This window comes from Pinus tabuliformis, chromosome 4_1, assembly GCF_031772625.1.
Source record: "Pinus tabuliformis cultivar Carrire ecotype Pingquan chromosome 4_1, CPIR1, whole genome shotgun sequence".
Lineage (NCBI taxonomy): Eukaryota > Viridiplantae > Streptophyta > Pinopsida > Pinales > Pinaceae > Pinus > Pinus tabuliformis.
In genome coordinates, this window is record NC_142303.1 from 393706884 (window position 1) to 393733087 (window position 26204).

General features: G+C 40.1%; 1 protein-coding gene across 2 annotated transcripts in view; it reads left to right on the forward strand.

The window, feature by feature from the left end:
• The window catches only part of GALAK (galacturonic acid kinase), a 475159-nt gene that overhangs the window by 335077 nt on the left and 113878 nt on the right, over positions 1 to 26204 (forward strand). For both annotated transcript variants that reach the window (XM_089419802.1, XM_089419801.1), the window contains exons 10-11: positions 21023 to 21063; positions 21173 to 21201. In XM_089419802.1, coding sequence (XP_089275928.1) covers positions 21023 to 21063; positions 21173 to 21201 — 70 coding nt within the window. The remainder of the gene's footprint in view (positions 1 to 21022; positions 21064 to 21172; positions 21202 to 26204) is intronic.

Genomic DNA, 26204 nt, shown 5'->3' on the forward strand with positions numbered 1-26204 from the left:
TCTTATTGCACTTGGAGGCCTTACAAGAGAATGGGATGCGTTCAACACTACCATCCTCAACAATGACAGGATTCTGGGATTTGATGAATTATTGGCTAGATGCACTCAAGAAGAAATTAGGATGATGGAAAGAGATAAGTCCTCAAATGGAAATAATCCTACGGTCTTTTCCGCTCATACTAAAATAAAGAACAATGCTGGTCCAAGAAGACAAGGTCAAGGGTTTAAGCTGGGATTCAAAGAAGGAAGAAAAGGGAGATACTTCAATTGTAACAAGTTTGGCCACTTCACTAGAGAAGGATACTCCAAGAGATGATGACAACAATAACAACCACTTCAAGGGCAATGGCAATCAAGGAACAACAGGTTCAACAACAAAGGAAAGAGGAATGTTCCTGCTGCTCAAAATGGAAATGGTCATCCTCTTAAGAAGTTGAGAAACTCCAGGTATGAAGAATTTAATGTTGTAAAGAAATAAGAATTTTATCTTATTTTTGCCCTCACCACTGTCTCTCCTCCGAATACATTGGATCACTGGTTGATTGATAGTGGTGCTCAAGGCACTTTACTGGGTACAAGGAGGCCCTCTCAAACTTGGTTGAACAGAAGACAAATATGGAGATCATACTTGGGGATAATACCACCTATCCGGTGAAAGGAATTGGGACTGTCACTTCACTTAAATCAAGGTCAAACCCTTCATTTACAAGAAGTGTTGTATGTACCTAATCTGAAAAAGAACTTGGTCTTTATTTTTGCGATGGAAGACAATGGTTTCAAGGTGTCATTCATTGATGGGAAGGTTCGTGTTTGGCGAAGGAACCCGAAAGATGCATTCACACTTGGATTTAGGGTTGAAGGTCTCTATCATAATAGAGGAAGTCCTTTGGAAGCAATGACTTGTGATACTTCTCTTCAATCCAAATTATGGCACCGGAGATTTTCTTATCTTCATTTCAAAGCCTTACCTGATGTAAGGAATATGGTCGCAGGTATGCCCGATTTCAACTTAGATCATGAAGGTGTTTGTCAAGGATGTGAAGTTGGAAAACATACAAGGGGACCATTCCCCTCTAGTGAAAGTCAAACTACCGATATTCTTCAATTGGTCCATTCTGATATATCAGGTATGTTGCTCGTAACATCTTTAGGAGGATACTTCAACTATGCAATTTTTATGGATGAATTCTCTCGCAAAACATGGATCTATTTCTTTACGAAGAAGGACGAAGTGTTCAAATGGTTCCACTTTTTCAAAGCCTTGGTTGAAAATCAAACAGGGAAGAATATCAAAATATTGAGGACCGATAATGGAACCAAATATGAATCAAATGAATTCATTGGCTATTGTAGAGAAACTGACATTAAGAGGAAGAGCACTACTATATATACCCTTGAGCAAAATGGAGTTGCCAAAAGGAAGAATCGAACGATCATAGAAGCCATCCGTGCCATGCTTGATGACCAAGGCCTACCGAAGTTCTTATGTGGAGAAGTTGCCAACACTGTTGTGTATGTTCAAAGTAGATGCCCACATCAAGCATTGGACTCCAAGACACTCGAAGAAGTTTTCACTAGTAAGAAACCTAATGTTTCTTATTTTAGAATTTTTGGTTGTCCTGTATATTTTCATGTCCCAAAAGAGAAAAGGAACAAACTAGATGCATCTAGGAAGAAAGGAACATTTGTGGGCTACAGTGAAACTTCGAAGGCATATAGAATCTATGTGCATGGTCAAAGGGAAGTAGAATTAAGTCATGATGTCACTTTTGATGAAGATTCTACTCTTAGAAAGATCTGAGATCTTCCTATCCCTAGGAAGGACAATGATGATGTTGATGCAGAAAAGCAGGATGGACCTTCGTCTGATGAACTGATGCCCGAGTTTGAAGGTCTGATGGATTCCATTGATCCACCTCCTAGTGAGCCCTTTACTTCAGGAAAAAGACCTTTGTGGCTCAAAGATACTCTTGAAGATGCTGAGAGACATGTTGCACTTAAGGGGACATTTCTTGAAAGCAAGAAGTTGAACAAGTACCAAAGGTACTTAGCTGCTTTGAGTACCATAGTTCAATCTGAGCCATGTACATTTGAAGAAGACATGAAGCACCAAGTTTGGAAGGATGCGATGAACGAGGAATATGAATCGATCATGAAGAATGATGTTTGGGATTTAGTTCCTAAAGCCAAGGACAAGTCAGTGGTCACTTCAAAATGCCTTTACAAAATCAAACATGGAGCTGATGGGAGTGCTGAAAAGTTCAAGGTCAAATTGGTTGCTCGAGGCTTCTCTCAAAAGGAAGGAGTAGACTATGATGAGATATTTGCACCGTTTGCCTGATATACCGCCATCTGTTCAATCATAGCCCTTGCTGCTTCGCAAGGATGGAGCCTACACCAGATGGATGTCAAAACTGCCTTCTTGCATGGTTCGCTTAAAGAGGAAGTCTATGTGGAACAACTCGAGGGGTTCAAAGTTGAAGATCGTGAGACACATGCATGCAGGTTGAAGAAAGTCCTTTATGGGTTGAAGCAAGCCCCTAGAGCTTGGTATGAGAGGATTGATGATAGCTATCTTATGAAGTTGGGATTTACAAGGAGCGATGTTGACCCGAACCTATACTTCAAGGTTGAAAAGGACAGGCCTATCTTCTGGTCCTTTATGTGGATGATCTATTTCTGAAAGCTAATGACACCTCTCATTTATCAATGCAAGAGGGATTTGACTTCCAAATTCGAGATGAAGGACCTAGGATTGATGCACTACTTCCTAGGGCTGTGTTGAAAAATCTAGGGCATGCATAATTAAAGTGATTCTTCTTAACATGATAACAATTTGTGAAGTGTTTTTACATTTTATCTTAGCTTGATCTTCTTTCCATTATTAATTTGTGTGTTTACTTCATCAAACTGCTATCAAAAACAAAAGAGACAAGAACACAAGATGTTTGGCATTATGCCAGGGCCAAAACCTCTCCCTCTTGGAGAGGAAAACCCGCACAAAATTCTTCTTATAGAGATTCCAATTGACAAATACCAAGACCATGACCCTCGACACATTCTGCCTCTCCAAGACCAAGACATCAATCCACTTCTTTGTCACTGCTGGGATCATCCTCATTGCTGCACCATTGAAGCCATTGCTATTGCATCACTGAGATTATCATTGCCTGTCTCCTCGAGGCCATCAATGTGATTCTTACAACATTGTTGTACCTTCATCCAAATCGTTACTGTTGCTTCGCATAACACTTTCTGCCTTAAGATCTGTATATATACATCTCTAAGAGCTATATTGAGATATTCATCAAAATCTAAGCTTGAACCCAATGCGATTATGACCAAGATCATCATCCATAATATATACTAAAACAGAGTGTCACTGTGAGAATTTCACATACACTTAGATCGTGATTGTGTCTATATGCTGAGACAGGGTGAATCATTGTACGCGTATATGACTGAGATCTTAGTCATCATAGACATGTTGCATCTATCTGGAATGCCGAGACCGACAGGGAGTGTATCTCTCTATAAGTAACCATGTCTATATGCTGAGACAAGGTACTATTGTAGGAGAGCCGAGATACATATTTATATGCCGAGACTGTTAGGTGACAAGTCCGAATACTTACCGAGACTTTACTTGTCATAATTATGCCGAGAGTGTTATCACAGGACTTAAGATAATGCCGAGACTGTTATGCGTCCTCATCTTAAGCCCTTTCTGCTCCATATGTTTGATATTGACACATGATTGCACCTACAGGTATGCCGAGATCCTCCATCCGAGATCTACATCTTCTATTCATAAATACGCTGAGATCATCATCACATAAATTATGTTTATGCCCAGATCACACGTTAATACACAACCTTTTTTGCTCTATCCATCTGAGGACTTCACCTTCAAATCACAGCTATGCCGAGAGGAGATTAACCTAGGTTTTGCTGCTCCTTATACCCATCCGAGGAGGCAGTTGAACCCTAGATCTATCCTTCCTTAATGCGGATCTTCTGTTCCTCAATCACCCGAAAATTCAGAGACAAATTGCGAGTTCACTTGTGTAATTTGTGCTAACCCTTCGTGGGTATTTATAGTAGTTTGTCCATATATGCAAGCCGACATGAAGGGGTGAAACGACATGTCTATTCTTGAGCCGACGTGACTGTCATTTATCTATTTAATTCAATTTCAAGCCGACATGAAGAATTCCTTCTCCTTTTCGCTTGCAGACTTCTTGGAGGATTATGCTTGGTCTTTGGAGGGCTTCTTTACAACTTTGAGGACTTGTTTACATTTACATAAACTCATGAAGAGTTTCTATACACATGACATGACTCTTTGACATATAAATAAATCCTAAAGACATCAAGAAGAAGTCTTTCACCTAGTGACACTTCTTGCTCATGAAACCCATGTAGCAAGGCATACAAAAATAATTTATTTCTTTTTATTACATCGTTTACAAAGATCGTGTCATTATGAAGATCGAACCTAGTTATACTTTCTTCAACACTTCCTCTTAACTAGGGAGGTATTCATAATGGTACTTGGTCATTCTAAATCTGAAGAATTTCTCATAAGAAGAATCGGATTTGCAATCCATCTGTTATAGCATCATTTCAACTAACAGCTCTATCTCTCACTTAGATTAGGGCACACAATGTTGGCGAGACCAATGACTGATAGACACACATCATCATTGTCTCTCTTAGGGTCATACCCACTCGGGTGTTCTTCGAGTATGACCTACTAGGACTATTCTCATCCTGGGTTCCCATCCCTCAAGAATATTGGTCCTCTTGCCCACTCTTGTCTTGGATGCCCTACCACATCTTCAAAGTGTGTCTGATGCCAGATGATTACACAATCCTCCATTCTTTCTTCCAAACTGAAGACAAGAATGTTGTTTCTAACTCTCCCTCTTAACCAGGGACGAGTTCCAAGTTTCTCTTCACTCAAAGACTTGCTCGAGTTCCTTTACTCATAGGAACCTCCCAGAGCTCCCTCTTACCCAGGGACTCTATCATCAATGCTTTATAGGGTCTTCTAGTTGACTGATGATCCAAGACTTCGATGTCATCAATTTCTTCATATGTAGGGTTCAACCATCCATCACTTTCCTCTGTCATGTCATTCCTTCTTTCCTGGAAAGTATACTCCTTGGCTTTTCATCTGTGGCTTCCTTCATATGGCCATCTATCTTCACCTTTTCTTCAACAATGATTTATAAGGTACATAGTTGTGACATCCTTCACAACTTTCCTTACCTTGGCCCTGCACACATACCCAAAATTTTCCAAGAGGTCAGACACCAAAAACAAATCACATGTTACCTTTTGGTGATGGCTTTGTATCAATGACATCTTCTTGTAGGCATCAAAATATTGCATACGTGTTGACATATTTCCCAACGATATCTGTTGTCAAAGGTTTTCATCTTTTCAGACTTCTATCAGAGTATTCACATCTTTTCGGGAGATTTCCTGGTCAAGTCTTCCTGATCTTCCGGATGTTGATTGCCTTCATCCAGGTTGCATACTTCATGATCTCTTCCATCCTCACATCTTTCATTCCTAGGAGCTCTCAGAGTTCTTCAATTGTAGTCAACTACCTCATACTTCATTTGAGGACATATTATGTTGATTTCATCTAATTAGACTTATGTCTTTCTGGATCTTTTCATAGGAGGAGATCCTTTTCCTTTCGATCATGCTTGATCCATTTCACCTGCAACCAAATGACATGACATTACAGTATTAAACAAATACAAGCATACATACCTCATTTTACCTTTGCTACTTCCAGCAACTTCCTTGATTGAAAAGATCTTCAATCCCTTGGACCATCATCTCATGAATTCCAAAAGTTGGATTTCCTGATGAAACACTTGCTTCCTTTCTAGACTAGGGGATCCTCTGCTGAGGTTTCTATCATAGAATGTTCAAGATCTTGTATATCCCCATCTGGCAGATGCTTCCTTTGTCTTGGATGATTTCTTCCTTTCCTTTAATGTCCAATGAGATTCCTAAGAGATATGTCCTTCATGATTCCCATACGAGCTCTTGTTTCCATGATCATATCTGCAAGGACTTCTGATAGGATCCTTTTGAGAGGGACACCATCTCATTCACACTGGAGATCCATTACTCCCTCTTTCCTTTTGCTGCTCTATCCTTCAAATGATACGAACTCTACTCCATTATCTTTCCATAGCACTGTCCTGTCAACCTTTCCTTTGCACATATTTGAGCCCTTTGTCTTTCTCTATTCAGCATAGAGACCACAAACTGTTGATGGACAACTGCTACCTTGCTTATCAATATCAATATCAATGATGATTATTTTTCTCATCATTTTTCCCATATCTTGTAACTGAGATCTCATGAAGATATTTCTTCATTCTTTGATGCCTTCATTACTGCATTTCAGATAATATATCCTCTAGCATTTCATGTATCCTTCTTATGTCTCCTTTCTGAGTTCACAGGAGACCTTGATGTACTGACTTCTCTTCTTCATAAGGATTTTGTCACTCCTTCTGCAATAACTTTTGATGACCCATCTAACCCATAGATCTTCTTGCAATCATGAAGTCATAGAACCAAACTTGATTATATAATGAAAAGATACTTACTTGATATGTGAAGATGAGATCTTCACCTTGATCATGTTCGCTGTTGTTGAGGTAGATGTATTGATGCTTCCTCCAGATAGGATCCTTGTTGAAGCTTATCTTCAAGCCTTCAAATTAATTGACTTGAATATCTAATCCTTTGCAACATTGACTCGAGGTTGCTTGCCATGATGTAGAGATCCATCAATTAGTGTTATCAACGAACACCTTCATTCTTCTTCGAGTGTTGTCCATATAAATCATGTTGTAGATGATCTGCTTCTTTGAGTGGGAATTTGAGTTGTTTTTTTATTGAAAGGATCAATCACTGTAATGTTGAGATCATGCCATGATGTGGATTGTGGGAGTCACCAAAGCTGTTGCTATGCATCTTGAGATCTGACTATTTCATCCTCTGATTATTGTCCTTCCAACCCTTTGCTGTAGACTTGATGATGTAGACTGCTTGTTAGATCTAGGTCTTGTTTTTTATTGTAGATCCTTCAACTAATTTGATGCCTTGACCTCTGAATGTCTCTTTTCTGCCCCTTTCCATGACTGCTGAACCAATCCCTCTGATACCATGTTGAAGAATCTAGGGCATGCATAATTAAAGTGATTCTTCTTAACATGATAACAATTTGTGAAGTGTTTTTACATTTTATCTTAGCTTGATCTTCTTTGCATTATTAGTGTGTGTGTTTACTTCATCAAACTACTATAAAAAACAAAAGAGACAAGAACACAAGATGTTTGGCATTATGCCAGGGCCAAAACCTCTCCCTCTTGGAGAGGAAAACCCACAAAAAATTCTTCTTATAGAGATTCCAATTGACGAATACCAAGACCATGACCCTTGACACATTCTGCCTCTCCAAGACCAAGACATCAATCCACTTCTCTGTCACTGCTGGGATCATCCTCATTGCTGCACCATTGAAGCCATCGCTACTGCATCTTTGAGATCATCATTGCCTGTCTCATCGAGGCCATCACTGTGATTCTTACAACATTGTTGTACCTTCATCCAAATCGTTACTGCTGCTTCGCATAACACTTTCTACCTTAAGATCTGTATATATACATCTCTGAGAGCTATACCGAGATCTTCATCAAAATCTGATCTTGAACCCAACGCGATTATGACCAAGATCATCATCCATAATATATACTAAAACAGAGTGTCACTGTGAGAACTTCACATATGCTTAGATCATGACTGCGTCTATACACTGAGATAGTGTGAATCACTGTACGCGTATATCACTGAGATCTTAGTCGTCATTGATCTAAAAATGAGATCTTAGACAATTATTAAGGTATTACATACTCATGTGCATGGACTTGCCTATGTTACTTTGTGCAATGGATCGATAAGATTGCGAAATACACAGACAATGAAGCAGTAAAGAAGGATAATAGACAACACACATAAACACAACAAATTTAATAAGGAGTTCACCCAACACTCCTGGGCTACATCTCCTGGTCCAACCTTCAGTGGTGACCTCTCTATTATGTTTTCAGAAGCAGAGTTTTTACAAAAGTGAGCTCAATTTGAGTCTCACACAACAGATACACAACACAAGGCTTTACTTGGATCCCCCAAGTCTTTTTGAGTACACAAACTCTCCTCACTGACTCTCTGTCTCAGTACTGCCTCCAATACTGCTTGTCTTTGTTTCTGTCAGTCTGTGGCTTTAAAGCCAGTCGGCGCTGTCTGCTCATTTCACCTTCTTGGGTTCTCTGGCTCCCCAGCCTCTGTCTACTCAGATCCCCCTCTGAGTGTTAGCAATCATTGCTAAACGCTTTCAGGGATGGTGGCCACCTATTCTATAATGGAATAGGTCATTGAGCCTTTGAAATCCTTCGAAATCGCCGTTCTCTGTTTACACAGAGAAATACGTTCAAACACCAGAAAAGTCTGCCAAACACTGTTTATCGGACTTCAAATATTATGAATCTGCCTTGTAACTCCTATTGGGTCCGCCTTTTGATCGAATCACATCTCCACCGTTGATCTGGGAGATCCAGATCCAACGACTGTGGTTCATTTCAGGCAACCCTTTCGTACGGGGGTTAACCGCCCGATAAGGGTGGTTTTCTCTCTCCTCAGCCTGGACACGTGGCAGCCATTGTATGGGCTTGGGCGGAGCCCGGCCCAAACCACTTACCGCCTTTGGTCCTCCCGAAATCCTGCCTATTTTGTGATTTCCCTTTTATATAAAAAAATACATTAAAACATGAAATCCCACTCATATCGGACTTGAAATAGTATTCAACAACATTAATAAACCCTTTCGGGTCCGTAACATCGCATCGGTGCTTTATCCCTTGTATTTCGTTTGTTTAACGAAAATGCGGTTTACACTGAAAAAGCGCTATTTCTGGACTTGAAATATTATCAAATATCGTCCATAGTTTTATCGGGTCCGGCTATCGCGGTCATGGTTATTATCGGCCCCGCTCCATTGAAATGTTCCGATGCGATTGATTGCAATCGCACATCGCACATACCCCGGCTGTTGTAAGCACTCCTTTGTATTTGCCGATAGCGATACTGCGATGCAACTTGGGCCGTCGATCTGCACGCTTGATCGATGGTCCTTGTTGACCCCGCTGATCGCTGTCGCGTATTCTTTGTGGTCTCCGCCGATAGCCTCCCTTTGCCACCGCCGATTGCGATTCGTCGATCGGATCTAGACCGTTGATTGGCCAGATCCGACGGCTCCGATTCAAAGTTGCTTTAAACCGCCAATACTCTGTTTTTCAATGATTTCTCTATGTTTTTGCCTCCCGATAGTGTTATCCGCCTTCTTTAAAGGTTTTTCTTAGGCGACAATTTTGAATGTTTAGAAGATTTTGAAGACTTAGAGGATTTTCTAGGATCCATTTGGATCACGCCTTCCCACTGAAAAAGGCTTTTGGACCACCAAAAGTTGGTTTTTAAGCATCAATCAAGTGAGGATGTGGCTTTCTCACTTGCCCAATTTCCATCCATCGTGCACTGCTTGGTTTTGAACCTTTGAGTCCGATTCTGAGGTACTCAACATCCCCTCTGCGCGTAGTTCTCACCTTCCTGTCCAGAACTGTATCTTCCTGCAACTCATTGAGATATTCAGGCAACAGATCATCAATAGAAGGCAACTGACTTTGCTCTTCGGGATCTTCAATTAATGAAGGTTCAAACAGTCTCAAATTTTCTGCATTAACCACTGAATAGATGTGCATGTAAGCTGGCAAATCAAGGCAAAAAGCATTCTCACCAATTTTCTCAAGTATCTTGAAAGGACCATACCTTATTGGCTTCAGCTTCTTACCTTCACCTTGCATTCTGTCTTTGCTGATGTACAGCCAAACTTGATCACCAACTTGGAAGCTATGCTCCATCTAATGCTTATCATGCCTTGCCTTGTACTTGGCCTGGCTCTGTTCCAGTTGTTCCTGCACTGCCTGGTGAATTTCTTGGATCTGTTCAATGAATTTGGTTGCTTTGTCCACATCACTGTGTCCATCAACTGCTATGTCTTTACTAAAGACAAAATCCAAGGAAGACTTTGGTGTGAAACCAAAACAAGTCTCAAAAAGAGATCTTTGTGTAGAAGAATGCTTAGCACAGTTGTAAGCATGTTGCACATAACACAAATGTTCATCCCAAAGCTTGGGATGCTTGCTGCAATAACCCCTGAGCAACCAGATCATTGTCATGTTGACCACCTCTGTTTGGCCATCTGTTTGTGGATGAAATGCTGTGCTCTTCTTCAATCTGGTGTCCATAAACTCCCATAGACTTGACCAAAACTTCCAAACAAATCAGGCATCTCGATAAGATATAATGGAAGTGGGTAACCCAAAATGAACCCAGACATGCTAAAAGAACAACTTCGCTGTTTGTTCAACTGTAATCTGGTTGTTACAAGATATTAAAATACACATTTTGTTGAATCTGTCCACAATAACATATAAATAGTCATGACCTTTTCTAGATTTTGGCAATCCCCCAACAAAGTCCATGGAAACACTTTCCCAAGGACGAGAAGGAACTGGAAGTGGGGTATACAAGCCTAATTTTCTATTGTTGGGCTTGCTTTTAGCACACATGGTACACCCTTTAACATATCTAGAAACTGTTTCATGCATTCTTGGCCAATAGCAGAATCTTTGCCATTGTGCGACTGTTTTACTTACACCAAAATGAACTGATATTAGAGAAGTATGTGCTTCTCGAATTATGTTAACCCTTTTAGTTTGAGGAATGCATAACTTTCCCAAATGATACAAGACTTGGTCCTTAACATGATAATCCAATTCTTCTACTTGTTTGCCATGACTTAAAGTTGCATATACATCTTTAAAATCCATATCTTGAGCATATTGTTCAATGTAGCTTTCATGCAATACTGAGTTATGCTTAAGTATAGTAGATGCATTTATGATTGGTTTGGACAACATATCTGCAACTTTATTGTGTATGCTTTTCTTATATCTGATGACTAGATGAAACTGTTGTAGAAAACCCATCCACCTATAGTGTCTTGATTGCTGCAATTTAGTTTGTGAGTGCAAATATTGAAGTGGTTGATGTTCAGTGTGTATAACTGTTTCTTTGCCCATTAGGTAATGTTTCCACTTTTTCACACTCTGCACTAATGCATACAATTCTTTATCATATGTGGGATAATTAACTACTGCAGAATTAAATGTCTCAGAATGATAACATATGGGTTTACCATGTTGCATTAACACTGCTCCCATGGCATAGTCACTGGCATCTGTTTCAATCTCAAATGGTCCTTGAAGATTTGGACTGAGATACATTGCCAGGTATTTGAGGCTACATGGGTATACAAATGTTGACTGGGTTGGCAGTATGGTGGATCGTAAGAGCACGTCTGGGTGCTGCTTCTCTTTGGGGTCTGCTTCAATATCTTGGATGAGCAGGAAGAAAAAATCGGTTGCACTAAGCACCGCTGAGACCGAATACATTGCTGCGAGTATGGCTTGTTGTAAAGTCATTTGGTTGAGGAAGCTCTTCAGTGAGCTATTTGAGCACATGCTGGATACCACTGTGATCTTCTGCGACAACCAGAGTGGGATTCGCCTAAAAGAGAATCTCGTGTTCTACGACCGCTCCAAGCACATTGATATCAGGTACCACTTTATTCGGGATATGGTACAACGGGGAGCAATAAGGCTCCAACACATTAGAACAGATGAGTAGGTTGCAGACATTCTCTTGAAGGCTTTGGGGAAGGTCAAATTCTTAACCTTCTGAGAGAGACTTGGAGTCATGGAACGAACCTCCTATGAGGGTCCCGTATGAGTTGGACACAAAGCTCTGAGAGCTCTTGGGTGCTTGGGGTACTTCTTAGAGCTATGAGCGACCATAGGGTGAGTGGTTCACCTTCCCCTATTGGTGCGCTAGATATAGGGTGAGTGGTTCACCTTCCCCTATGATATCCCATTATGGTTGACATGTGTGTAGGGTGAGTAGTTCACCTTCCCCTACTCGGACACATGCATGTAGGGTGATTGGTTCAGCTTCCCCTACTCGGACACATGCATGTAGGGCGATTGGTTCACCTTCCCCTACGATTGACATATGCGTAAGATGAGTGGTTCACCTTCTCCTATGGCATATGAGCAGGATGAGTGGTTCACCTTCTCTTGCCAATGCCATAGCACACATCCTACCCATGGAGTTTGGGACTCATGGGAAGTACCTCTCATCTGGACAATGAGTTGGGAAAAGATGGTTAGGGACCATAGCACTACCGATGGACGCATTGTGTACTGTCGTACTCCCTATGGCTAGGATGCATGGTGTTTAACAACTTGATCTGGGATCAAGGACCGAGTATTGTCAATGGAGAGTGGTATGATCCTATGACTCACTCTCGATCTCTTCTTCTTCATTAATACTTCATGATTCAATAGAGCAGAGTGGGCAGTGATGATAGGGATGGTACAGGATGACAAAATGGCATGATGATGACAGATGGATTGGCAGGTAGAATTCTCCTTAGTTGAGAGGGAGTGTTAAAATTGGAAACTAGGGCCAAATTCCACTGTAGGACAACTCATGTGATGGAGATGATTATTGCATTGGATTCCTCTTTTCGAGAGATCCAATTTTGATATAAAGATCATCTCATTCTCACAAGCATAAATGGGATTTTGAATTTATTCTCTCTCATGCACAAATTGTCAAGGACGACCTCAGTCAAATGTAGGCTCATAAGCCCAATAGATGTGTCTCCTCACCCTCAACAAAGTGTATAAATAGGAGTGACCTCTCTTCTCATTTGGACATCACTCATCTCATCACACATCTCTCTCTATCCTCTCTTGATTGGTTCATACAGCTTGGAGGCAGCCTTCTGTACTTCGCACGTGTGAAAGGAGGACGAATTTCAGGACTATTTTGGAGGCCGAAAATTTCAGGAAACAGGACAATGTTGACCAACTTTGACCATGGTGATTTTGACCAGCGTTGACTTTGTTCTAGAGGGCATAATTTCGATTTTTGAAGGCTGCATTGATTGGCATAGTTTTCGAGGTTCTTGGGACAGTTTTATTGGTTTGACTTTAGCGTTGACTTCAACCTTTGACTGTAGAAATTACACCAGTGTTTGATTGGGTTGACGAAACTGTTTTTGGGTTGACGTTGACCTTCTTGGAAAGCCAAATTTATCTACTGTTGACCGAGCTGCTTGGAGGACATTTTGGAGCTGCTTTGACCACTATTGACTTTCTGGTTAGGGCTGTAGTTGACTGCTAATTTGACGGGACTGTTTTGGGCAAGTTAATTTGATATTTGTACTCTCTCTCTCTGCTCAACTATTGAAGAATAGTAAGAATATTTGATCAAAGGGTTTCTCCACACTGGGGTTTTTCCCTAGCATCTGCCACATCTTGTGTCCTCTTGTCTTGGCTTGTCTTCTGCACATGTTTTTATGTTCTATCTACATTTATCATCAATGTGTTTAAATTGCTATTGGATATAATTGGAAATTGTCATTGGGCTGATAAGGAACATTGAAGTAAATTGTGCTAAAGCATAGAACATACAATTGTTATCTAAAATTAACAGTAGATGACTGCCATAGATGCTTTACTCCACAAAAACATAGGTAAGTATTGATCATGCATCATTTCCTTAGAAATTCTTCAATGGTTCTATTTTTTCTTTCAACAACTCCATTTTGTTGTGGATTGTAAGGGACTATCAACTCCCTCTTAATCCCAGCTTCTTTGCAGAAGACAACGAGCTCCTTGGAAGTATATTCTCCTCCATTATAAGATCTTAGGGTCTTGATCTTCTTTCTGTTCAAGTTTTTCGCTTGAGCCTTGAATTCTTGAAACTTTTGAAGGATTTCATCCTTTGTTTTCATGAAGTAGATCCATGTCTTGCGAGGGAAATCATCAATAAATGTTAAATAGTACAAAGAGCCTCCAAGAGATTTCACTGGCATTGGACCACATACATCAGAATGGACTAGATCCAAAATTTCCTTGGATCTATTTTTGCTACTTGGAAAAGGCTCCTTGACATTATTTCCAAGCGAACAACCTTTACATACTTCTTCATGCTCCACCTGCAATCATAGAACACCTGAAACCATTTGTTTTAAAGCAAACAAAGATCTATAGTGAAGGTGAGCGTATCTTCTATGCCAAAGCTCACATGGATTAATGTCATTATGTACAAGTCCATGAACAAGTTGTTTCAAGAGTCTATTCAACCTTCATGAATTGCAATTACTCTTGCAGAATCTATACTTGAGCCCTTTGGCCATCCAAGTACTTTACCATAAAAAATGCTACTCTATCTCTCTTATCTTCCAAACATGAAATAGAAACCAAATTCTTTTTCAAACTTGGTACATATAGTATGTTGCTTAGATGAACATTTTCTCCTGATTCTAGCTCAATCGAAATCTTCCCAATGCCTTTGACTGTATAACTGTTGTTGTCTCCAAGCTCTACCTTTCGAGATAATCTTCTTTCCATTAAGCTTGTGAGGTTGTCACAATCTCCTATCATGTGCCTTGAGGCACCACTATCTACTAGCCACAAATCATCACTATTTGCAATAAAACTTGTAAGAGCAGAAAAGTAAGAGAAATCTTTGTCACCTGAGTCTTCATTCTTGGGTCTCCCTGGGAGCTCATCAATGTTTGCTACGATGGCATGTTTCTTTCCCCTCCTCTTTCTATCGTTTGATCTTTCAAGACAATCGTGTCTAGACTCTATAGTGACCATATTTGTGACAATGATAGCATTGAACTTTTGACATATCTCTCTTTCCTCAAGGAGCAAATCTTCTTCCTCCAGGTCTTCTTCCTTCATTTTTTCTTTGGAGACCAAACTTCTTTCTTCCTCCACCCTTCTTGAAACGTGTTGCATATGCTTCAGAGTCACCTTCTTTGGATCTTTGAATCTTCCCTTTTGACATGAGTCTTGATTCTTCTTGAGTACGTGCAATTCATAGTTCTTCAAACTTTGGAGCTTCTTTTTTGGCACAAATCCTTGATGCAAATGAGACCCATGATTCGGGTAAACCATGAAGTGTTGTAGTCACTAATTCCTTTTCAAAAATTATTTCATCAATTGCTTGAAGTTGATCTCTCAATTGAGAAATCCTCATGAAATACAAGGCTATAGTGTCATTTCTTGTCATTCTAACATCACGAAGCTTATTCTTCGACCAATGTTGTTGATAGTATATAATCCAATTAGGGCATCAGACGTCTTTGAAGAGTCAAGATTTGCGACATATGGTATCAAATGATCTTTGATGGAATCTAAAATGATACTTCTAGCAGTGATATCATCCTTCTCAAATTTTAACCTTCATTCATTATCTTCGAGTTTAGTGACCTTGCCCTTCACAATACCTAAGAGTTCATTCTTTGCAAGGAGATCAATCCTTGTTTTTCAAGCCCTAAAGTTTGTAGCTCCTTCGAATTTGTTTTCTTCCTTCATATAGGAACCCATAGTCATAGACAAACAAATAGATGTTAGATGAGATCTTCTCTATGCTCTTCCCTTTGCCAAAGTTTTCCAAGAGTGATCTCAATGTCCTATTCTTCACCAAAGCTCTAATACCATGTTGAGTTTTCAAGTGCAATAGATACAAGCACTAATTTCTAAAATACTAATATTTACTTCAAATGATGTAGAACTTTTTTTAACAATTCCAATTTATCATTAAGCAATCTCACTTTAGAAATTCAACCATAAAAGTACAAGGACAATAGAGATCATAATGCACAAAGAAAACACAAGATTTACCCTGGGAAAACCCACTTGGGGGAAAAACCTAACAACCTTTTCCTTAGAGAAATTCTTTAGGTCAACAAGAGATACATCTAATGCAACTAGTTCACTGTGAGGTAAAAAAAACCAACAAGCTATGATCAAACTTGGTCAAGCAACCCTCTAGTCAAGTCAAGTCAAGTCAAACTTTTACCCTCTCTGATCTGCCTAGGCTGAATTTTGGCCTCCCAGAATATTTCCAAAAGCTTGGCCTTCCCAAAATTTCATTCTGCCCAGAATATGCTTCCCAAAAACACACATGTGAGCTAAAAGAGAGGGAAATCCAGATGTGCGAGCTAGAGAGATGATCTTTGTCCTTCTTGTCCTTCGGTTGGATGCCTAGAAAATGTCTTCCTCGTGTGAGGTCAAATGGTGCCTTGTGGAGGTCGAACATTTAATACATAGTGATCTGCCTATCCAGAATGTGTGTGTCTCTTCACTGGGGTCGACTTGACTTGAGGGAGGGCCGACTTGACTAGTTTGGAGCGAAAAAGTCAAAATTCAAATTTCGAATTTTTCTCTTTAAATCCGATATGAAGAACATGTCATATAATAATTCTTTCAAGGGTTAAATATTCAAAACGACATGAAGAACAGGTCTTACATATTCATTATATATTACAAGGGCTAAAATATAAATTATGAAGACCGAGCATAGTGACAAAATTCAACACTGGAATGGTGAGAGAACAAGTTTATAGTCAAGATCAGTCAATTATCCAGATTGCCCCTTTATCCACGTTAGAATGCCCAAAACATTAAGTAAAAGCACTTGATTACAAAATGCTTAAATTATCTGCTGAGTGATAGCCCGCCTTCATTCAAGAGGAATTCCAGATGGTGGGATGTGTATGACTCGTGCAAATGGCATAGGAATGTGGCCTAGCATCATAATGGAGAAATGTCTAGGGTCGCTGATTGGTTGGTTGTCCAAAATAGCAAAAAAGTTTTCTCCTATGGGGTTGCCCACTTTTGGTGGGTAACAAGAACCAAAGGAAGGTTTCTCTTCCCTCCATAGTTGTTACCACTCAAACTAGCAAGGGGCCTAAAAAGGGACTCCTAAAGGGACAACTGCTAGGTCAAGGGAAACAATGGAGACTTAGCCCACTGTCACCTCAGCTAAGACTCCCTACTCTTTACAGACTTTCACCGATGGGAGGAGACTCGGTATATGGAAAGTCACTTGCGAAGGATAAGTCAACAAATGGATGTAAAGTGACCTTAATGATCCTTTTCCTAGAAGGAGGTTAAGAGTGGAGCTTGCTTACTATTCAAGCAAGGTACAAAGCTTTCTAGGATAATGAGGTGAGGATTTAAGGGCTAGGTTAGAGGAATATGCCTTGTAAAGGAGTTTCCTAATCCCTAAAAACCTTATTGAACTTGGTATCCCAAGTGGTTCTTGAAGACTTGATTTTTTAAAGGTATGGGACCACAGGAGACCAAGTGGACCTAGCCTAGGTTAAGGGGAGGGAGTTTAGCAACCAATGATGATCTTAATCCAAACAGGGCAGGGGAATGGATCAAAACAAGAATTTCCTAATGAGTGTATAAATTGGGGATATCTCACAATCCTGCCATCGAAATGGCTTCAAATTTGGAGGAGACCTTGAGGACACACCAGCGTAGTAAAGGCTAGGGGATCGAACTTTTTCTATGGCTACTTTGTTGGGAAAGTGATGCCCTAGATGACCCAACTTGGCTAGACCTAGAAGAGAAAGGGAAAGGTGAAGAAAAATAGTTCTTTGAGTGACCACCTATTGGTAGACTAGTGCCTAATCCCTTGGGGAGAATGGAGTCTAGGAGAATGATGAGAAAGGACTTCGTTTCTCGGTCAAGGAGGCCTTAACGACTACTTCACTTGGCCTTTAGGGCAAGAAGAAGTGACCTCAAAGATTTTATACTTCGCTTTGCAAAAATAGATGGCTTATCAAGATAAATTCAATGGTAGAATTATCCCTAGGAGATTTCATTCAACATACATGGTCCATACATTGAGAGATGCTATATAGAAACAATAATTCCACAATTTCGCAATTATGCAATGCAATAATTAGCCCTAATATAGCGAAAATTCCATTCAATGCATATGACAAAGTAAAACAAGAATCACATGAAATCTTTGTACTTACATGTAAGAGAATATATCCAACCTTCAACAATTTGACAATAAAGAAGCTCCAAGATAAGATAATCCAATCCAAACATCAAAATTCATCCATGCTCCAGTTCATCCTCCAAGAAAAAAGTGCGAAATTCTCAAGAGAGAAGAATGATTCAATCCAAAGTGATGATACAAATGAATTCATGTCTCTCCTATTTATACACTCATTAAGAGTTCGAATTACATAATTTGAGCCTACATTAGTCCATCAACCAAAATAAAGTGCAAATAACTATCTATTCGTGACAAGCCCACCAAACTAGCTCATAAATAAAATAATAAGCCTCCCAAGCCCAAGAGGTCGAATAATCAATAATGCATGTTGTTGGGCTCTCTAAGAGACCTGATGAAGTCCATAAGTGCCAAAATGATGAGTTGGACTTCCAAAAGTAATGGACAAGGAGTTGGCCCCTTGCTCTCCGCATAATAAACCTGTGGTGCTCCCAATGGCTGTGAGGGCATACAAGTGACCTCATGGGTCTTCAAGTAAGTTGAAGATGCCTGTAGACCATCTGTAAGGGCTTAGTTGATGGTGTAAGTGATGCCACATAACCATACAAGTCCTTGGTCATTTGCCAAGTGCATGGTACATCTGTGGGGCTGGCTGGGAAAATGTGAACCAAGTGCATCTTCCTCGTCCAATAGGTGAATCTCGAGAAATCTCTAAACATCTCTAGGGATCCATGGAGTGTTGTATACCGCTGTGGAGGTCCATGGCTCTCAACACACACCCTACATGTGCCAATGTAGCCCTCTGGAGGGTTAGGACCTCGTATAGGGAGACCAAAGTTCAAACCCAAGATGGAGACCACCTGCAATCCTGCATAAGATCCAATGCGTCCCCTAGCCTTACAGTACAACTGGTCATCAGGGAGATAGAGTAAACGAGCTTACAAACCATGGACCATAAGTGGGGACTTCATAATGGCATGACCTTCCATAATGGGCTTTGGTAGGTGCTAATGTTCCAAGTTCCAAATGGGGTTAACCAAGTATCCCATTAGGTGGTTTCTACTTCTAAAGGGGATAATATGTCCAAGGTACATCCTTCAAAAGGTGGTGGCATGTGGTAGAGGGATGACTGGAGTACAGAGTGAAAAGGGGCAGCCCTGTGCCACATTCTGGGGTACAAGGGTAGCTAGTAAAGGGAAATCCCACACTTGGATATATAATATATAGGAGGGAGCAATCATGGTACATGAGGTGCCTTGACCTTGATTTTTCCTCCCTTCTTTATATGCATTTTTCCTTTTTATGATTTTTCTTTAATTAATTGTTTGGGGCTCAAGGGGTAAGAGCATGATGTGTGAGATATAGCAGTGGGTACCCCCTCTTAAGGTAGGGTGGTTCATTGCCCACCAGGGGTTTGGACAATCATGGGTTCCTAATACCTATGTGATGAAGGAGGCTTGTAGAGCCTGTAGGAACCAGGGTGATGGCCGTGATGATGGGGTACAACTCATGTATTGGCTTTTGCCCACATGCTAAATGTGTTTGTCCCGACCATCTTTTGCATTTTGTGGTACATTTCTTGTTGAATGTGGCCAATTATGATTTTACTTTTCTTTTTAGCTGCGTCAACCTTCGGGGCATCATTCTAGGCTTGGCCCAAGGTGTGGGCAAGGGGAGGGCGAAAACTAACCCAATGTGGACTCTGTGGAGGAATGTGGACCCAGGTGGGAGAAATGGTGAATGGGGTTATAATGAGTGGAAAGGGGTAATATATGTGGATGAGGGAGCGGGACCACACAACCCAAATCAAGGTTTCCCATGGAATGCCATCCCTAAAGCCAAATGGTCAGTAAAAGAGATCCCACAGGAGTAGCATCCAAGGTTAATATCCAAAAGGGGACTAGAGGACAAGAGCACAGACCTAGGCCATACTTTTTGCCGAATCCCCCCATTAATCCATGCCCATAAGTGTCCATGATAAGCAAACTATAATACTCAATTGCCAAATGACAAGGCATACCTTTAGGTTCGGGAGGCCCACCTTCAAACATACGATCATGACAAATGGGTGAGGGACCACATGGCTGGTTCAGGTGGCAGAGAAGTGGCACAACGAGCTAGTGATGGCTGCAAGGGGCTGCCGGCTGAGGATCATCTTGGAGAAATTTTTTCTCCTAGGGATATCACCCACAAAATGGTGGGTAACAATACATATCCACATGTATGGGCATAAGATCTGTTGCAGCCATGGAAACTCTCCACCTGACTGGATCCCTGCAACTTGGACTTATGTATTCCTTCATGTCTTGAAGCAATTTAACTATTGTTTGGTTTGTACTTGTTCTTTTATGATATAGAGTTCTTTGTTGGTGGCATAGTCCACCTTCATTTGTTTTTCCAGAGACATTAGAAATAGATTTGCATTCAGCTGCCTGTGAAACACATTCCATTGATTTTAACATTATTGAAGCATCCATTAGTAGTAAGATATGTTTGGTGATTATGAATAAAAGAAGTGCACACATGTTAATTATGAAGTTTGGCCATACCTGCAATCATACAAGCAAATTGTTGCAACACATCAATGGCTATACCTGAACTTGATAAATTATAATATGTGGCTAAAATATTAATGAATCCTTCCATGTGTGACATGTTATCTAAAAGGTCACCAGATTATTGTATATCAATTTGCAAGCATAAAATCAAACGTTGCTTTCTTCTGAAATGCAAAAGTTCAGCTCAGGGAATCAATATAATTTGTGAAGCTTATAAAATTTTGCTGCTGAATGCTCATCTTTTGGATTCTGTATGTTTGCCTTATTTGTTTCTCCTATGCAAAAACATGCGAGCTTCAGGTTTTGGGATTCAACTAACTGGCATTGTCAACTTTTGATGGACGCTATATCCTAATGTTGGTCATAATAATAATTACTTGATGGCTCATTGCTTAGTTTCATTCTTGCAGAGCATCTGGAAAAACTTTCACGGAACCTCTTTTGGGCGATGGTGAGAATCAACCATTATCTCTGATTATATGGTTATTCACTGCCATGCTTATATTACAATAATCTGTTTTTTCTTGATATTAACTGGGTTATTCCTCTTTCTAAAACAGTAGCACCAGAGGACTATATACTTCACAAGGTAATTCTCATCGTGTGAATTTGAATTGAGCCTGTTAATTATTTTTTGTATGGGACAAGTTTTAATTGAGCCTGTTAATAGTTGTTGTCTGTTTTAAAAGTAAAAATTCCTGGCACTGTATATGCCTGCTTTTATTACATTCTTTCCTTGCCTCCCCTCTCATCTTTGATAATAATGCTGAGTTAATTCTCAATAAATAGTTGATAACCCCATTATCTGAACAGAATTAAGTCAAACAGTTAATTTTTTCATTTCTAGTTACAAAAAACATATCCTGATTCCTACTTATGTCACCACTAATCTTCTCTCCAGGAATTCTATGTTCAAAATATGGTTGACTTTTGTCTGCCAATTACATTGTTTTAAAATTCGAAAGACAGTTTGCATTGCTGAAGACAATTACAATACTTCCATCATCATGAGATTCTGTGACAATAAACCTTAATGTCAACATACAATGAAAGATTTGTAAAGTATCCTGTCATAAGCTGAATATGATATATAGTAACCCTGGCCGTTCAGCTATTTTCTGACATATCACAAAAGGATTTCACATATTCCATCTCCACAATATTGCAAATTTTGTCATATAACGAACCACAATAGCATGGTACTTATGAGTCATTAGATAAAGGCGCTGTTACCCAGCAAAAAGAGGGTACCCCGAGGAGAAAAAACATTCTCCTCCTTGGACAGCCAGCCAGCAGGCAGCCCTATGATGATTAACACGTAACATTATACCAGGATTTTCCACTTATTGCTTAAGTCAGATCTCTCTCCCATCTTGCATTTCTTTTTGAAGAAAAGTGGGTGATCTATTGACAGATACTTAAACCATTCTTGCAATCATGTGCTTTCATTTAATGTTATTGGCATACCAATATGGATCACGAAGAAAACTGGATGATTGATTGATCTCGATTGTATTCTTGTTCCCACACTTCACTCTAGTCCAATGGAACCACCTCTGAGGGCTAAGGGTTTAGGAAGGGAAGTATTGGTAAAGCACTGATTGATGTAGTGTGTCCAACATAATCTGATTTACCACTCTCCATCTCTCCTTATTATGCATCTCGATTCGTCAGATTGGTAATCATTGGTCACGAGGATTGGCACCCTTCATCTGCATCTTTGAGTCGGCCTGAAAATTTGGCCTCAAAGATTGATGTAGCTAAAAGAGAGTTAAAAAGCCATAACAAAAGAAAAATGTAAATTGCAAAAGATGGTTGGGGTATTATTTGGCATGTGGGAAAAATCCTATCTTGAGCTCTACCCCACTCATCACCCATCACCTAGTTCCTTAAGCATTAGATGCTTCACCCAAAGAAAGGAAATGTTGAAAGTCCCAACCTTGATGAGCAAGAAACTGCTACATCTTAAAGAGGTATTGAGATACAAATGAAAGCTTGGACTCTATTAACGCAAAATCTAGCAGGACTGGGTGCAAAGCCTCATTAGGCAATTCCAAACCTTATGGAAGCAAGAGAAAGGGTTGCCACTGTCATCTCAACAACCTTTCTCCTGCTTTTTAGTGGATTTAAACAACAAGGGAGGCTTCTCTAAATCACCTTTAATGATGTTCTAATGCTATGGTTCAAGGTGATGAGTTAAAAGGTCTATTGTTGGATAGAGTACCGACAATGCCTAAGATGCCCTATGTATTCTATACTAAGGTTCAAATACTCTATGCTTAGACCAGAAAATAGGGTGCTATAAGTTAGTGCTTGGATGATTGCAATGATGACATTGTTGAAGCTTGTGATAGCTTTGGAAGGTCTTCTGCATAGGCTTGGTGTCTTAGCATGTGGAATATGATTTATTGCCTCCTTAGGTGCTTGCTTGGTGGAGTAAATGATTTGTCTTCTTTCCTAAGTCTAACTTAGGAAAAGTACAATGATTAAAGTCAATTAATTATTCTGGACTATTAAGTCATTTTCTAAGGATAAATAATTTAATTATATAAGTGACTTATAAATAATCTCAACCATTGAAATCGAAGAACTTCTAGAAGGGGGATTAGGTTTACGGATTTGGGCTTAATGAAAATTATAAAAGAATCCTAGTGAAGAGGTGAAGACACATGAACACAAGAGAGAGAGGCAACTACGACATTTTTGGGAAAGCAATTTTCTAAAGAAGGAGAGAATGAATTCTCTAGAGCATGCGGTTCAATTTGACTAAGGAGAAGGAAGAATAATACAAGGATAATTTCGAGGTTTTTTCAGGAGGCCGATTTGCTAGGAATTGGAGAGGCCAAATGACTGAAGTGAGAAGGAAACGCAGTTGCTGGGGAGGCAAATTTGCAAGGGCTGAGTTGTGAGTGCCCAAAGGCTAAGTGAGAGCTAGGCGCAGAAGCTGATTTTCTGGTGAGAGGTGGGCTGAATTTCTTCAGAGATTGATTTTTAGTTGGCCTATTTTCCTTGGGTTGAATTATTTCAATGGGGCTGAGTTGCAGGTTCCAGTAATTATATTTTTATTTGTAAATTCTCTGTGGGTTGAAACCCTGATTTTCCAAATTAATAAATGACAGAGAATTGTTGTGGGTGAATTATTTGTTGGGAATCACGATTGCCGTTAGACCAAAACCCACAGGTGTTAGTCAACGATCGCATCGCCAAAGATAAAGATTCATGAGAGGCGGTTAGTCCATGTCGCGAAACACATGGCGAGCATTGGTTTATCCAATGTCCAACAATCTCCCCCCCCCCCAATGCGAGCCGAGTGTGTATCAAACTCGTGACCTATGCTTTGATACCACTTGTTGGGAATCACGATTGTCGTTAGACCAAAACCTGCAGGTGTTAGTCAACGATTGCATCGCTAGAGATAAAGATCCACAAGAGACGGTTAGTCCATGTCGCAAAATACACGGGGAGTGTTGGTTTATCCAATGTCCAACATTATGGCTATTGCAATGTGTGATTGATCTCTCTAATTTATATCCGCTACATATATTTCTAGATGTTAAAATACCAGGGATTTTAATTTTTAGTAATTGAGGAGTTATTTTGGTAATTGAATAAATTTAACAGAGGTATTCAAAATTTCAATGTCATATAACAGCCCATGAAAAGATCTTAGAATGATATTCAACTATAAAGGACCATGATCTTCCAATAGAGAGTACACTTAGACCAGGGAATCATGTCTATGGCTGTTAGGTATGCATAAACAACAATTAAGAGGGTGACATCATCCCTACTTAGCTGCTATAGACCATGAACATGCTAGATTTTTCCTTTAAACAATTTATAGATGCAATTCCTAAATTTTGAGCCACAAACATCCACACAAAGTTCTCTTTTATTCACAAATCTTCCCTAGAAACCCTGGTGGCTACCCTAGCCATCTAGGAGAGAGAAAAAGGAAATAAATTTTATTGTTTTTTATGGATGATCAACACACTCTATATCAATGCCCTATCCTACTAGGGTTTAATGGAATCATTTGGGCAAAAATTCAAGGGAAGGAATACGAAGGATTAAGGGTGTTAAATTATGGTATGTTCTATGCTTAGAGCAATTTACTTCTTTTCTTCTTATTAGCCGCAGATTAGCAATCATATATACATTAAGTGCAAATAGAACATTAAACGATTGACAAAAAACAAGCCAAGACAAGAGACACAAGATGTGGCGGCTAGCCAGGGACAAACCCCAATGCAGGGAAACCATTTGATCAAATATTCTTTTACCTTCAATAGTTTAACAGAGAGAAATAGTACAAAATCAGAATTCTGTAATTTTATATCAGCAGCAGCAAATCCTAGATCAGCAAAGTCAAACTTGGTCAAACAACCCCGGATTGACTTCCAGTCAAATTGAAGAACTCGCTCTTCAACAAAAATAAGTGGCAGCCCAAAACAGTCCTCAAAACATGGTCAAAACAGCAGTCAATATATCAGCTCCTACAATCAGCCCTAACCAATCAACGCTGCCCCAAAACAGTGGTCAAACAGAGGTCAACAAGGCTGATCTGAACTACTACTAGCAAGAGAGAGACTCCCCACACAAATCCGCAGTCAAGGTAGCCTATACGCTCCTCTAGAACCCAAAACGTGTTGCTGTGCCTTCCTGCGTCCTCTTTCTTCCACGTCACAGCTTGCTGCCCTAACTGCGTCCTCTTCTTCTTCCCACGTGAGAGAGTCTTATTCTACCTATGCATACCCAAGAGACTAGGAGAGAGAAGAGATGTGGAGATGAGATGATGAGAAAATGAATCAACCTCTCTTGCATTTATATGATTTACTGGGCATGTGTGGCACACATTTAACTGCTAGCCGACCTTGACAATTTGTCTAGTAAATACAAATAAATTCATATCTCCATAAATACTTGTCGGAATCGGATGACCTTTAGATCAATCCTACACCTCTCGACAAGAGGAATCTAGGAAAAATATCAGCTTCCATAAATGAGGTGACCCACATGGAGTTAGGCCCTAGTTGCCAATTTTAACACTCCCTCTCAACTAGGGAGAACTCCATTTGTAATCCGTCTAACCGTCACTACTATCCCAGCCATCAAATGCACTGCCCTGCACAGCTTGGCTCTGCTCGAACTATGAAGAAGAAGAAATGATCGAGGATGTATCATACCATCCTCCACTGACCTGAAGTCAGTCTCAGAGTGTGTCATACCACTCTCACTGATCCCAGATCAGTATCATTGATCCCAGATCAATGGAGGTCATCCTAGCATAGGGAATACGGTAGATACAATGATGCGTCCATCGATAGTACAACTAATGGTCCCTAACCCCATTTCCCTACTCATTGATCAGATGAGAGGTACTTCCCATGAGTCCCAGACTGCATGGGTAGGATGCCTCGACAGGAGAACTAATCATCTTGTCCACAGGAGAACGAATCATCCTGTCCAATAGTCGCCACAGGAGAACTAATCATCCTGTTCCACATTCGCCACGGAGAACTAATCATCCCAGCCCACACGAGAACTAATCATCTTGTCCTACAATCGCCACGGAGAACTAATCATCCTGGC